This window comes from Thunnus maccoyii, chromosome 9, assembly GCF_910596095.1.
Source record: "Thunnus maccoyii chromosome 9, fThuMac1.1, whole genome shotgun sequence".
Taxonomy (NCBI): Eukaryota; Metazoa; Chordata; class Actinopteri; order Scombriformes; family Scombridae; genus Thunnus; species Thunnus maccoyii.
This window is the reverse complement of record NC_056541.1, coordinates 24,630,897-24,644,496: the sequence shown is the minus strand read 5'-3', so window position 1 is coordinate 24,644,496 and position 13,600 is coordinate 24,630,897. Positions and strand designations below refer to the sequence as shown.

General features: G+C 42.9%; 1 protein-coding gene across 3 annotated transcripts in view; it reads left to right on the top strand.

Annotated features, from left to right (window-relative positions):
* LOC121903690 (tetratricopeptide repeat protein 28-like) overlaps positions 1-13,600 on the top strand; it is a 168,546-nt gene that overhangs the window by 41,582 nt on the left and 113,364 nt on the right. Inside the window, exon 1 of one of the 3 annotated variants that reach the window (XM_042420991.1) lies at positions 8,060-9,388. The exons of the other annotated variants lie outside the window; for them this stretch is intronic. Within the exon in view, the coding sequence (XP_042276925.1) occupies positions 9,362-9,388 (27 nt within the window). The 5' untranslated portion in view covers positions 8,060-9,361. Of the gene's footprint in view, positions 1-8,059; positions 9,389-13,600 lie in introns of those variants that run through there. 3 annotated transcript variants of the gene reach the window in all.

Genomic DNA, 13,600 nt, shown 5'->3' with positions numbered 1-13,600 from the left:
AACTTTCCACTTCTAAAAAAAATTTTTTTTACACTGAAAGCATTCCCCGATGGTGTGAAAGCAAGTTTCCATCTCTGTTAATTTAATTACAATAACTAAAAAACATATGGTTTAGATCATGGAAATCCCAAAGCTAGATTACCACCTAAATTGTGTCAATCTGTCCACAGAATTTTGTGGAAATTCACTGACATTTTTGGGTTTGATGTCCTGCTGATGAACAGGTGTGAAAACATAACCTCCTTCATAAAATTAGTAAAGTAGGTGGTTAAGAGGCACTTTGAAAAAGTAAATGCAGACCTCTTGTAGCTGTGGGCAGGGAAGTTGTACAGTTTGGAGGCTTATTAAAGTAAATTTCTGCACAATGTCTCATTGAGATTGTGGTTTCTTTATAAATATTTAAAGCTTGGTTTAAGGCTGCATTTGATTTAGTATTAAACCTTTTAGCCCTGATAATGAAAATGTAACAGAGTAACAATTAAACTTTTGTGCATCATTTATAATATTATTATCATGGGTTTTGAGGTCTTTCCTTCCAGAGGAAATACAACATCTGAAAAAGACTATAATACAAATTAAAGAGCCAGAAAGTACCGTTTTGTGTGCAATATTTAAAGCATGAAGAAACCATGTCTTCACCTCTCAGCTTGCACCAAATTAGTGTATTTCTACTTGCTTCATGCTCTCCAACATTGCACAGAGGGAGCAGAGGAACTGGGACTCGAGATGAAGAGAAGGATATCATGCTGAGGTTGACTACACTCAGCAAGTGGTGTGATTCACCATTTTTTCTCATGTCCACCTCATTTCAAGGATGATCCAAGATTAAACAAATTCACATTCTTTGCAGTGTCATACTAATGTAAATGCAATTATTTCACTGTTAACACTGTAGCCTGAAAAATAATCCTCGACTGGTTTTTAACCCGCATTTCTAATGACCTTCCAAATGGTCATCTATACTGGGAGTCCTGCCGTGGATCTGTGAATTACTGCTGACTTGTGGGTAAATGAAGCTTTCGCTCCGGCTGTGAGCTGTCATGACCTGTTTGAGAAAAGCGGGATTGTATTCATGCGTGCACACATGCTCACATACAGTACTCTCTCTTTTTTTACACACACACACATGCACACACACACACACACACACACACTGTGGAGGCAGAGACAGAAGGATTCATCAGTCATGGAGTCACGCTGAGGGTGGCAGCTTAAAGGAAGTGGTGTGCTTTCTGTCTCTCATGGTCCCTCTCTTACGTTCTCTCTCATCCATTAGTTTATCTGTCACTCCTCACTCCATCTCTCCCCAGCAGTATATCCACCCCTCTCTCTCTTTCTTCCTGGCCATCCTAGTGTGGCCTGACCTTCCTTGGGTCGTCTTCCTGTCTTCAGCAGGCCAGCAGGGGAGAGGGGCCGGCTGTTACCAGGCCAGCCAGATGGCAGTGCCTAACCTGGGACTGGAGACTCGGACTGGGGCAAACCCACTAGCCAAACTGGTGCCTGTGGCAGCAGACAGCAGCTCTGTGGGAAGCTGCCTCACCACAGCTGTAACCCCCCCCTCCTCCCTCCTCCCATGGCCTAAAATGCTAATTAGCTGTCTTTGACAGGTGAACTGGCAGCCCTGAATCTGTGCTGTAGCTCTGGCTTATATTTGGAGTCATTTTGTCACAGGTGGCGTTTTTGTCCCGGCACTCTTGAAAAGTTTCATTGTAGACTCTGACAGGAGGCTGAGCCAGAGCAGGATGAAGACGATTCAAGTAGAAAAATCAAGCCGATGACAAGGAGGTTTGACAGCAGGGGAGGAAGCTGGTGGGGGGTGAGAGGCAGCATGTGTTGAAGAGTTTGATGGGAAAGGACTGGAGTGTTCCTGTCCTTGGAGTGGAGTCAACCCCCCCCCCTCCTCCTACGACTTCCCACTTCTGCTACATCAGCTACAGAGGCTCTACATGATGTGTATCAATTGCACACGCCTGTTTTATTCCTCACCAAGTATTCGCTGCACCTTGCCTGAGGATATCCTGTAAGCCACCCGTTAATGAAGGATCACAAATCATAAAGTGCGCTTTACGTAACCCTCATTTCAAAGGAGGCAGAGAGCGCAGCTGTTTGACTCAGCCACTCTCAAAAACGCCGGCTGCATGTAAATGAAGTCATCTTGCTGATACATTAGAGCAGGGCCTGTTATCTGAGTGGTCAGGGTGAAGGAGGACAACTAATTCTGGTGGGGTAACAACAGCGCTGCTTTCCTGTAACTGAGTGCTCTGTATTCCAACCCATAAGTCAGGTGTTGAGATGAAAGAGAGGCCTGCCTGTGCTACATGGCTAATTTAAGGGATTAACACCTGTTCTACCAAGGCAGATTAATCCAAATCCTGCTTTAACCCCTTTGATCTGAAGTCGGGGTGATTTAAGGAGTGGACTGGCCTAATCCCCTCACAACAGCGACCAGAAACTTACAGGTACTTGATGGAGCAGCGGTCGTCATGCTACAGTATTCACTGTACTCATTACCGCAACTTTGTGTTCATTTACTTTTCCTTTCTTACTCCGTGAAGGGACAGAGTCATTACTGAATCCTTTTGTGCATCACTCCTCTCTCTCCACTTCAAAAGGGTTAATTTACATTTGATGCGCTCTCACAGGGTTAGATTAGTAAGGGCAGGAAGAGCTGTCATTGGCATAATAAGCCTCAAGTATTAAGGTATTACAGCCTGATCGTTGAAGGAAAATGTTTTGTTAAAGTACAATCCACAGTATCTGGTCAGGCTTTGACTCAATCATACTTTTTCTTTTATAAACCCACATTTTTAACAAACCGCAGCAACCAAACGAGACGCCACACTGGGTCTTAGAAATAGTTAAATATTTGCACAGTTATTTACTATTAATTGTAGTCTGTTCAAGACATCATCAGTCATAAATTATGGCTTTAATGCTTTAATGTGCTTATTATGATTACCAGATTGTGGTGTGTGCGTGTGACTGTGTGTGCCTGTGTGTGTGTGCGTGGGTGTGTGTTTGTGATGGTAACACATGGATACATTTGATATGAGACAGAAAATGAAAAAAAAAAAAAAAGAGAGAGAGACTGTGGGAGAATTTGGATAGATTTGGTGTGGTGAAGATGGTGGGAAGAAAGGTAATTGAAAAAGAGAGGCATGAGTTTGGTTTTGGGGTTTTTCTAAATGAGGGACTAGAGATGGGTGGGTCTGACCACAGCATGGTTTTGTGTGTTTTATGTGTATTTGTGTGTGTGTGTGCGTGTGTGATTGTGTGTATTTGTATTCATGGAAGTAGATAGACACAAACACATTTGAATACATTGTCCTGTTCCATCTCTATGTTTAGTATATAGACAGAGGAGGACCACACAAGATCTCAGGCTCATGCGTCGGAGTATGTGGCAGCGCTGTTATTATTGATCCTGCCACAGACGTCAAACCCCAGCGCCTATTTAACTGCCGGCCTGATTTAAACAATATGCTGGAGCCCGTTTCATCCATGTCCAAGACCGCTGAATTATTAAACACATCACGACATCTATGTCTTCACAACAAATCTACTGTTGAGAGACTTTGGGGGATAAACAAGCCCTTCTTCATTAGTGTAATTGTAAGAAGAAAGAGAAAGAAGCGGAAATTAGGGGATGGGACTTGAAGACAATAAAAAGATCATAATCATATGTCTTTATCATGCTGTGTGAAGAATCATTGATTAAACACTACGTCTCAAAAGCAAAGAAAGCTGTAAATAGCGTTGTCATTACCGCACACTTTACAGGAAAGAGATAAGCGTGTTTATGTTTTCTCTGTGGGACTAACGACCAGCTTTTGTGTGAATCAGGAAACAATGAATGCATTTACACTGCAGGGGCTTTTTTTTTTTTAGTTTTTTTTAGTTTTTTTTTTAATATTATGTGGATGTAAAGAATTTTTATACTTTCAATTTACAAATCATTATTATCTCAATTATTAGTTTTATTATGTTATTAGCACTCAGTTATTGTTGTAGGAGCCATGCCCACACATTTCCTTTCTGTTTTTACTTTCTCAACTTTGAATACTATTACATTACCATCCCTTTATGTAAATGAGATTTGTAGGCTTGGTAGGTAGGCATCACATACCACTTGCTTTACAGGCAACTTATACTCCAACTAGTAGAAATCACTTGTACAGAGAAAAACTGCCAGTTGTATCTGCTAGCCTTTACGAACTTTGAGCCCAAGTTTCCGCATTGATGGGCGAATCTTTGGCCCCTGTGCCACCTCTACCATCCGCTACAGCTTCATTTAATGTGAGCTGGTGCTTCAGACAGTCTCCGTGTTGTTGAGTGTGATGTGACACTGAAATGAGATGATCTGCCTACAGCGCACATCATTGAGCGTGCAACCTGCCGACCGACCGGTGGTTGAATCGAGTACTTACCCTTTACACTTTTTTGCAACATTTTTGGTCATTGAAGACCAACTGATTACACTATTTGAACTATATGTGAAACTGCGTAGTGAGCAGGGATGCATCCAGCTGAGCGCTGACCCAGCTCGTTCTTCCCGGTGTGAGTGAGTGAGAGTTTCACTTTCACTTTGCTCTGCTATGAGTCTCCAGATGAACCGTCCTGCTCTCTGTGGAAAGGACCCAGCAAACAAATAAGATTTGGAATGGTTTTCAAAGCCCGTGACATCAGCCTTTGCTCGGGGCACGTTGGGTGGTCAGTGCATGTGACCTTCTCATAGCAGGGCTCCCTAACCCCCATCCATCCCTATTAGAGGGCATTTTATCAGGGACAGCAGCCAGAGTGACACACTCCCAGCTGGGCTTCCCTGGAGAAAATGCTGTGCAGTGCAGGGAAAGATCCCCACAGTGCACTGAGGTGTGTGTGTGTGTCTGTGCGTGCATGTGTTGTTACTGCATGTGTGTGTGGAGTTGTTCTCTGCAGATAGGACCCTGTGACTCTGAGATATGCACAGGCTCATTAATTAGAGGCTCTCATTATCCCCCCTCAGGCTCCAGACACTTAATCAACACCAAGCTCCAACTAAGACACACGCATGTACACACACACACACACACACACACACACATGCACTCATGCACACTCATCTCACACGGTCCACAGCAGGCAAAATTCTGACACAACATCATCCAAGAATAGAGCACTGTAAAAGAGGTGAATGAATGAATGCTGGTGGGGGTTATTTGTTTTCAGTGATGTGCGGCACAACAGAGTGGGTGGGTGTCAGTGCTGTTTAACACTTTTATTATTATAATGTTGTTAAGCATTTCAAGACACATTCATCCATCTGCCATGTCTCACTATGAAAGCAATCTGTCAAACACTGTAAATTATATTCTTACTTTACAAATTTCCACACTGGAAATATGATAAATGAGTTTTCAAGGCCCATTTCTTTACGACTATTGCTCTGATTGTTTTTGTAATATCTAATCCTCATATGTCCGCTGTCTTCGAGTGAGACCTTGTAAAAGAGTGGACAGTCCTGTGCGTGTGTGTGTTTATATTCTCACAGGTGTTTGCATATCACTATTTACATACAGTACGTCTGCGCATGTGACATCAGGGCACATATCTCTTTGCTCTTGCTGTGGGATTTATTGCCTTGACAGTCCTTGTAATTAAAAGGCCGCTGTTTATTCAAATGGGGTAAGGATAGCGCACAGCGACACTCCAGTGTCAAGAGCAAGAAAATAAATTACCCTCAGACGTACAGTACAGGAGAGCTTCTGGAGTGCTGCTCCTCTGTGGGGCTTTTAAAAACCCTTTTTTTTTTTTGACAGTTTTTTTCCAAACAGATTTTGTCACTATCATCTCGGTGATGCACTTTTTACATCATGTGGGCTGAAAAACGGGCGACGATATGCAGATAGATACATGCAGGCAAACGAGCGGATATGCACAGAACTGTGTCCACATCAGATAGGATGATTTCACAAATACAGATTTCTACTTTCTACAAAGTCTAGTTTCTGACTATCTCAAGTGGAACTGATTAGCTATGTGTTGAAGGCAGATTAAGACTCTTTCAAATGTGGCTGACTGAGCTACTTCATGCCACTAACCTCTGTTCATTGCAGTAGAAAATGTCTGCCTTGTGGAAAAAAAAAAAAAAAAATCTAACAGTTGCAAGGATATTTTACTAGAATAATTCTGTGACTGTGAAGAAATGGTAATAACATTCCTAAACTGTCGGTGTCTATAAATCTATTTTCCTTCTCTTTGCTCAGTACACAGTGTTGTTAGCAAACCACAAAATAATTCATGTTTTCCTCTTTATGTCAGTTTTAAGTAACAATCCATGACACTGACTGTTAAGCTGGAAACGCAGTTCTTAGTTTTAAGATAGCCTTCAGTAGCGTGATGAAATATTTTAGGCTTAGCTGTCCAACCTACATTACATAACAGCAAAACTGACTCTATAAACTAGTCTAACTCATCTTTATGAAACCAGCCCCCCGATCAAAAAATACAGCGGAGACATTTTTGAGGGCATGGTTGGCAAGAACAAGAAAAGGAAGCACAAACTTTTAAACAGCTCCAAGTTGTGGAAAATGAAAGAGGGGGGTTTTTGTTTCCCTCTGAAGGCTGGAGTCTGATTTCCTGTGCGGCTCTGATTGGGAAAGCAGAGGCACGCACAGGGAGCCACTTCTGTATGGAGATGCCAGATGACAGGCTTCACTACGAACAGACTGTTGCCGAACAGCACGCTGAAGTGGCCTTTGATTGATCATCAAACATGTCTTTTATGAAACAATCTCTTGTGTAAACCTGCTTTAGATGGCGGGACTCCCGTGTCTGAGTGTGAGCGTGTGTTTTTGAAAGAGAACATAATGTAAACAGTATCTTTGGGCTGTGTTTCTTTACAGCATTGTAGTGCAGTGCCAACAGGAGTCAGAGGAGAGGTGGCGATAGGAATAAAGATTTGATTCGCCACAGAATACGGCGGAGAGCGTCATTCTGCTTGGGTGCCAGCTGTGGTTTTGGTGTCAAACATTTTGTTCGTGTTCATCCATGTGGATTACCGAGTGTCTTGAGGATTCCCTGTGCACAGCAGGAGTTTGTCCATAATGCCATATGTCAGCCTGTCCCCTCCTCCTACTTGTCTTTTGTTATCTGAGTGACCCCTAGGCGCACCGTGTACCCCGCTGACCCTGAAGACACACCAGCTTATTGACCGAGCCACAGCTCCATAGAGTCCATTACCTAAACCAATTTAACCACAAGCTTATTTCACCTGATTTCACCACACGTCAGTATCATCAGCATCGACCTCCTTTAATTCGCTGTTCTTCTTTGACACAATACCGAATGAATAAACAGTAATATTGTTGCTTTATTAACGCTGTCACATATCCAGAGATTAATACGCTGGTTTTGCGCTGAAGCAACTCGGTTCAGCACAAGTAGTTCTGTTTTAAATGTTGATAGCTGCTCAGCTTTGAAAGCCATTTCTTTCTATGACTGTGGCAGTGATTGTGGCGAGAGGGTTCTAACCAGAATAACCATGTCCTCTGTTTTGAATTTAACTCAGCCCACTTTTACAATTAATGAAAGAAAGTCAGTCTTTAAGCATGGAAAAGCTGCAGATCTTTTCTCACTCTGGCCAGATAATGCCAGACAAAATACTTGGCAATGTTATGCACGTGAAGGCTGTGTGCAGTAAAATATTGCACAGTCTACTGTTTGTGACAGCTGCTCTACGAGCGGGAGGGAACAGGGGAAGTGTACATAAACAGGGTTGTAGTTGTCTCCGGCGTCCAAGGCTCCCCGTCCTTTGTGACTGGTGTCTTTTATTCAGGAATTCAATCTACTATTCTCACACAAATAATCAAGGACAGTAGCCTCTGCAGATAGAGATCAAGGCGGCAAGTCACAGCAGCAGTGGAGTGTGATGTTCTTTGAATCTCCTTAGCTCATTAACACCAGTTAAAACTGTGATGGGCTTGTGTAGTATTGCGGGGTTTAGAGCTGCTGAGTGGATGCACCTTGTCACCTCGCTTTATGTGTCAGACAGGAATATTGTAAACAGGTGAGAGCTTAAAGTAGATAAGGGCATTTAGTCAAGGTTTCATAACTGTGGTTTTAACAACATTAGTGTGACTATATTTAAACTGTAACAGGTTTATTATATGACCTGGTGCACATTGAATTGTCATTGAAGTGGAAACAACATGTATATGCAACGTGCATTTTCACTTTGTAGACTGATTCAATATTAACCTAAACCTAAAGATGTTCGACCCACCAAAGCGGAAGTTGGTACACTGTATATACGGTACATTGGACTGGCACAGCAGGGTGGCACACGGCTAGAGAGGGTGTCCTAAGGTTCATTACTTGGAACAGCCAGTGTTGTTCGACCTGGAGAAGTGTCCTTGAGCAAAACACCAAGCCACAGCCCGCCTCCTGTCTGGACGACCGCGTCAGCTCAATGCGTAATTGTAAAGCGCACTTTTTGGCAAATCTGTGGCCGGCGGCGCTATGACCCTGCTACCTTCTGCCTCCTCAGCTCCACTGCTCCAAGTCTGTAAACTGCAAGGCTGGAAGAGCGCAGGGAAGGAAGTCATCAGAGAGCTGTAGTCCAGTTTGTTGCTGTTGCAGGAATCAGGATATCCTTCCAGCTCCTCACAGAAATTCCAGGGATTTTTTTTTTTTTTTGGTGGTTGTACACCCTCCTCCTGCTGCAAGTAATCTCCCCGCTTGTCGCGCTGTGTCCGCCGAGCTGTTTGACTGTTTCTCCACAAATACTTCCGAAAGTGTGTTTCAGCAACTGGAAAGGAGGATTTGACCACTGTGATGAATATTTCTGCATTTTAGGACACACTCCGTCTCTCTATCGCTTCCTTTGGATCCAAGAGGAAAAAAAAACTGGACATAGTCTATCCGCATTGCGTTGGACTAATGGTGTAACCTACTTACAGGGACGACTTCGTTTTCAAAAAGTTTAAGAATACATTTTTCCTGACACCCAGTCTGGATTGGTCGTGGAAGCGCCGATCCTGCGTACCGACTGAGGAGGGAGTGGGTTCATAACGGACTCGTACTTTGGATTTACGCACAGGAACCTTCCCCCCCTCCCCAAACATTGTCAGTCGACACCATGTGTCTCTAATTTATTTTCCGAGCTCAACTGTGGATTTAACCGGTGTATGATTTGTGTGGACTGTGCTGTCTCCCCTCAAAATTGCCGCAAACCCGAGACTCGCACATCATCATGCATCAGAAAATCTGCTGCAAAATTGAGGGAAGTCGCGAGGCAGCATGACTTGGGCTCTGGATTTCTTTGAATCTACATTCCTTTATCATATAATATCTTAATGCTGTTCAATTTTGGTTTACAAATATGATGAAATGGCAGCCCCGGAAGAAGGTGAGTCTGTCTGTTGTTTTTTTCCTTCCAATTATGGCGTAAAATATAACGTTTCTCTGGATCACAAGTTGGAAAGAGGGCACAGACTGATGGTCTCTCGTTTACTACAAATGATAGAACCAGATGGTAATAACAGCACTACTGTACTGTAACCAGAACAGAGTTTATAACAATATACAAGTTAATATTCCCTTTTCACGAAGATCTTTCTCACAATTTATACCTTTTCTCTCCCAGACTGTCTAAATGACTGAGTGAGACAGCAATCAGCTGTTTTGCTATGCACTGTATACAACTTATAACAATCTTCCATATTAATAATGCTGACTCAGAGCTATAAAATGTGTTGCAATGCCATGTTTATCTTTTTACTCTCTGTCCCTGTATTGTTTTGCATGTTCTGTATGTCCTGCTCCTCTTTACATACAGACAGGCTTACAGTACATTGTTAATCAGGACTAATCAAGACATCAGTGATTCATGTGTCCTGTACTGAATCTCTGGAGTTGTGGACATATACAGTGTTGAATCCTGTGTCCGAATAGGAAAATCACCTTTTGAGAATGAAATATAGATGGTGAAACACTGCACCTCAGCATGCATGTGAAAGTTTCAGAATGAACTGGCACCCCTCCTTCAACACATAAACATCTTTTAGGGGGTTCTTTAAAAGCGTGTGTCTTGGTGTCTGGTTTCCTCGGTCAGACATACTTTTTCTTAGACAAATTTGTTTTCTTAAGGCATTCTCTCATTGCTCCATTTTCATAGCCTTCGAGTATTACAACATGGAAAATATCTGAAAATCATCTGGGGTCTATAAAAAACTGGTAGCACTAAAATGGCTATGGTTAGGATTTTTACCAGCAGGGGGCACTTGTCTGACAAGAAGCAGTCCTCCTGTGCTGAAGTGGGGTTTACACTGGTCTATAGGAAAAGAAAGAATAAGGATGAGCAACCCTTTTTCTTTCCTCTGTTGACTGTCTTGCATCATTGTGGCTTTTCTATTTTCCCAAAAGATTTTATTCAACAGCAGCATTAAACATTTGCAGAATTTTTTCCTTCTGGCCCAGACATTTTTGCTTTCTCAGCTGTGACATGATGATGATGATGATGATACCCTGTATGTACCCAGTATAAGGAGCACTAGTAACCAGTGCCAGAAGTAGTGTAACCAGCACTACTACTGGTTCTGATAGTAGTTGAGGCCCACTTCAGTGTGTTTGAGCTTAGAAACCTAAGATACCTCAATTAATTTACGTCTGTTGTTTCTTCCACATCATGTGTCACTAATGTGGATAATCACATCCTGAAAGATGAGATGAAAGTGAATGATCTAAACCGAGATCATGTTGAATTATCAACAGAGAAAATAAAAGCTGTGTGCATGCTCTAATGATTTCTACAGCTGTGCGGTTTAGAATCATCCATAAGACCCCCCTTTGAGGACCAAAAGCCTTTCTTCACTACAGGAATTGATTCCCAGTCACACTGCAGTCATAAGTGCTCAACCTGAAAAAATCATAAAAAACACTGTCCTTCATATGTAGATTGTCTTTTCATAAATTTTACTGAGGTGAACACACCAGATCACTCCATTTGATGGCTCTCATCAAAAAAAGAATAGTGTGATGTTGATTAATTAACCTGTTGGTGATGTTGGATGCAAGTTGCATATGTATATGAACACATGCACAAACACAGGCTTACAAAGTGGTGAATATTTTTGAATTACTTGCCACCTGCGTTGCATGTGCATGTGTTTGTGGGTGTGTGTGTGACATTGTCACTTCAGTCTGAGCCTGACAAGGATGTCCTCTCGCTGAGATATTGCACAGAACAGGCAGGATGCTGGAATAAACAACCATTGTGCTCCACATTCAAAGGAAAGTGATTTTTCCTGAATGCAGTGCTCTCTTTAGAAAAACACACACACACACACACAATAATGTCACAAAAGGTCCTTGAGTTTTCCCATTCTGGCTTCTTGTATATCAGCTTTTCAATCTGTCTCTTTACTTCACTTGTAGTTCAATGGGAATCAATAGAAAGTGTGGGAGAATCATATTGATTCAGGCTGAGTGTCCAGTCCACCTCTTCATAATGGATTACACTAATGAGTCAAAATTCCAAATCTGTGATGTCGAAGAAGAGAGAGAGCAGTTCCCTTAATGTTGTTGGCAGATAGCTTATCTGTTCTGGAAAGAGAATGAGAGTTAAAGCCCTTTTTTTTTCTTTAAGTGTGATTAACTCTCTTTTCCTGCGATTTGGTGGAGTTGCTCCAAACACCTGAGACGTTTAAGAAAAAGTGTCCATTACACAATGGTAGGATGTGGAAGGGGAGGCATATGACTAAAGGCTGACACATAGTTTGGTTTCTGATAATAGCCTGACCAGGCTGTCTGCCCAGTGTTAATCAATGTTTTCTGCAGAGATAACTTATTTGATGGGCTTAACAGCCAAATGCAACAATGAACAGGTGGCCCCTGTTCTTCTAAGGAAAAGAGACACTTATGTTTTTTGTTAGTGATGCTAAGGAATGCTAACATGGCTCTTGCTGTGCTTAAAATGGGGCAGCGTGGGTGTACAGCACTGGCCACTGCAGTCCTCTTTGGTATATTATTAAAATATGGACAGTATATGTCCTGGGGGGAAGCTAACTCAATGAAGCAAATGGCAATGTGCCTAAAAATGCACTGAAATCAATGAAAGCCACTGATAGTCTCACCAGGTCGCATTTAGAGAATGAAGAAGCTGTGGGATGCAGGTTTAAAATTCCACATTTCTGGGTGAAAGAAACACTATTTTTTGTACCTTTGTATGTTTGTACATGTGTGCATACAAGTCCAAAGTGGTTTGGACATTAATTATAGAAACTGAGATAGTTGGAATTCCAGAAACGTGAGAAAGTAGGGGAGAGTCCACAAGTGGCTGGCAAGTCTGCGTGTCTTCTACCTTACTGTATCAGACAGTGACTTCGACTGTGGTTTTTTCCTGGTCCATGAAGTTTCTTTTGAAACAGCCAGAAATCATTACAAGGTTGTTTTTTTGAAGTCATCATCACCTCATGTTGTCTTGAGCAGAATTGCTCACAACCTGTTAATATGTTGGGTGGTCTCATATAACAAAACTACGCTCTTCATTTAGAATTCGCATTATGCCTTGTGGCAGTATGACCAAGTCAGAGGGAAGTGACTGTTTGTTTTTGTGGTTGTGCCAGATGTTTCTGTGGGTTCCACACAGTTGACTTAAAGCCTTCTCACCTGAGAGGGACAGGATGCCCTGCTCATGTTTCTGTGGCCAGACTCACTGGGAACTCTGACTTTTACTGTTAGTGGGGGCACTCTTACATCTCTGACCATGTTCATTGGCTTTTCACCTCGGGGGAGTTTCTCATGCTGCTTTTCCTCTTTGATTCGGTATTATTTATGAGCTCTCTGGTGGGGGGAAAGGGCTATCTCTCCCCCCAGCGCTCCATCAGTCCCTGTGACGTCTCCTGGCTGGCAGCAGCACAGCAGTTTTGGAATACATTTACAGCGGGGGGAAAACCCGTCAGAATGTGAAGAGAAGCGCTGGAAGACACACATCTGAGGAGAGAAGAAAGTGGGCAAAGCTGTCAGTAGGGGAAGGAATCACTTGGCAGAAGCTGAGTGTGCTGGACAAAGATTGAGATACATCAGAGAATAAATGAATGGGGCCTAAATTGTGGGATTGTAGGAAATGAGGAGATAGATGGTTGGATATTGAGGAGAAGAAGAAAATGTAATTGCTGTAGAGCTCCAGATATTGAGAGAATCTGAGATGGTTGGGATTCCAGAAAGTGAGAGAAAATGGAGAAGGGATGGAGGCTAGAGAATAAGATGGTGCAGGAGATAGAGATTAGGAGTTTAAGAGTGAGAGGCCCTAGAGTGATGCAGCAGGGATAATTAATGATAGGGAGTGATAGCACCTGCTGTTCCTGATGCTGCGCAGTATTTACGGCCCAGCATGCCGAGTGGAACGGGATGCGGCTGCGTGGCCAGCCCCCCTGGCCCATCCTCCTGGGGTATGAAAAGACAGGGGTGAGGGGGTGGGGATTGTGTCAGGTGAGGAGGAGGAGGGGGGGGAACAGCGACTCAGCAATTCAGCTCAAATTTATGTGCTGTACTCGCTCCCAGTCCACCACCTCCCAATTGGGAGAGCTGGACAGAGATGGAGGACAGAAAGAAGAGCTTC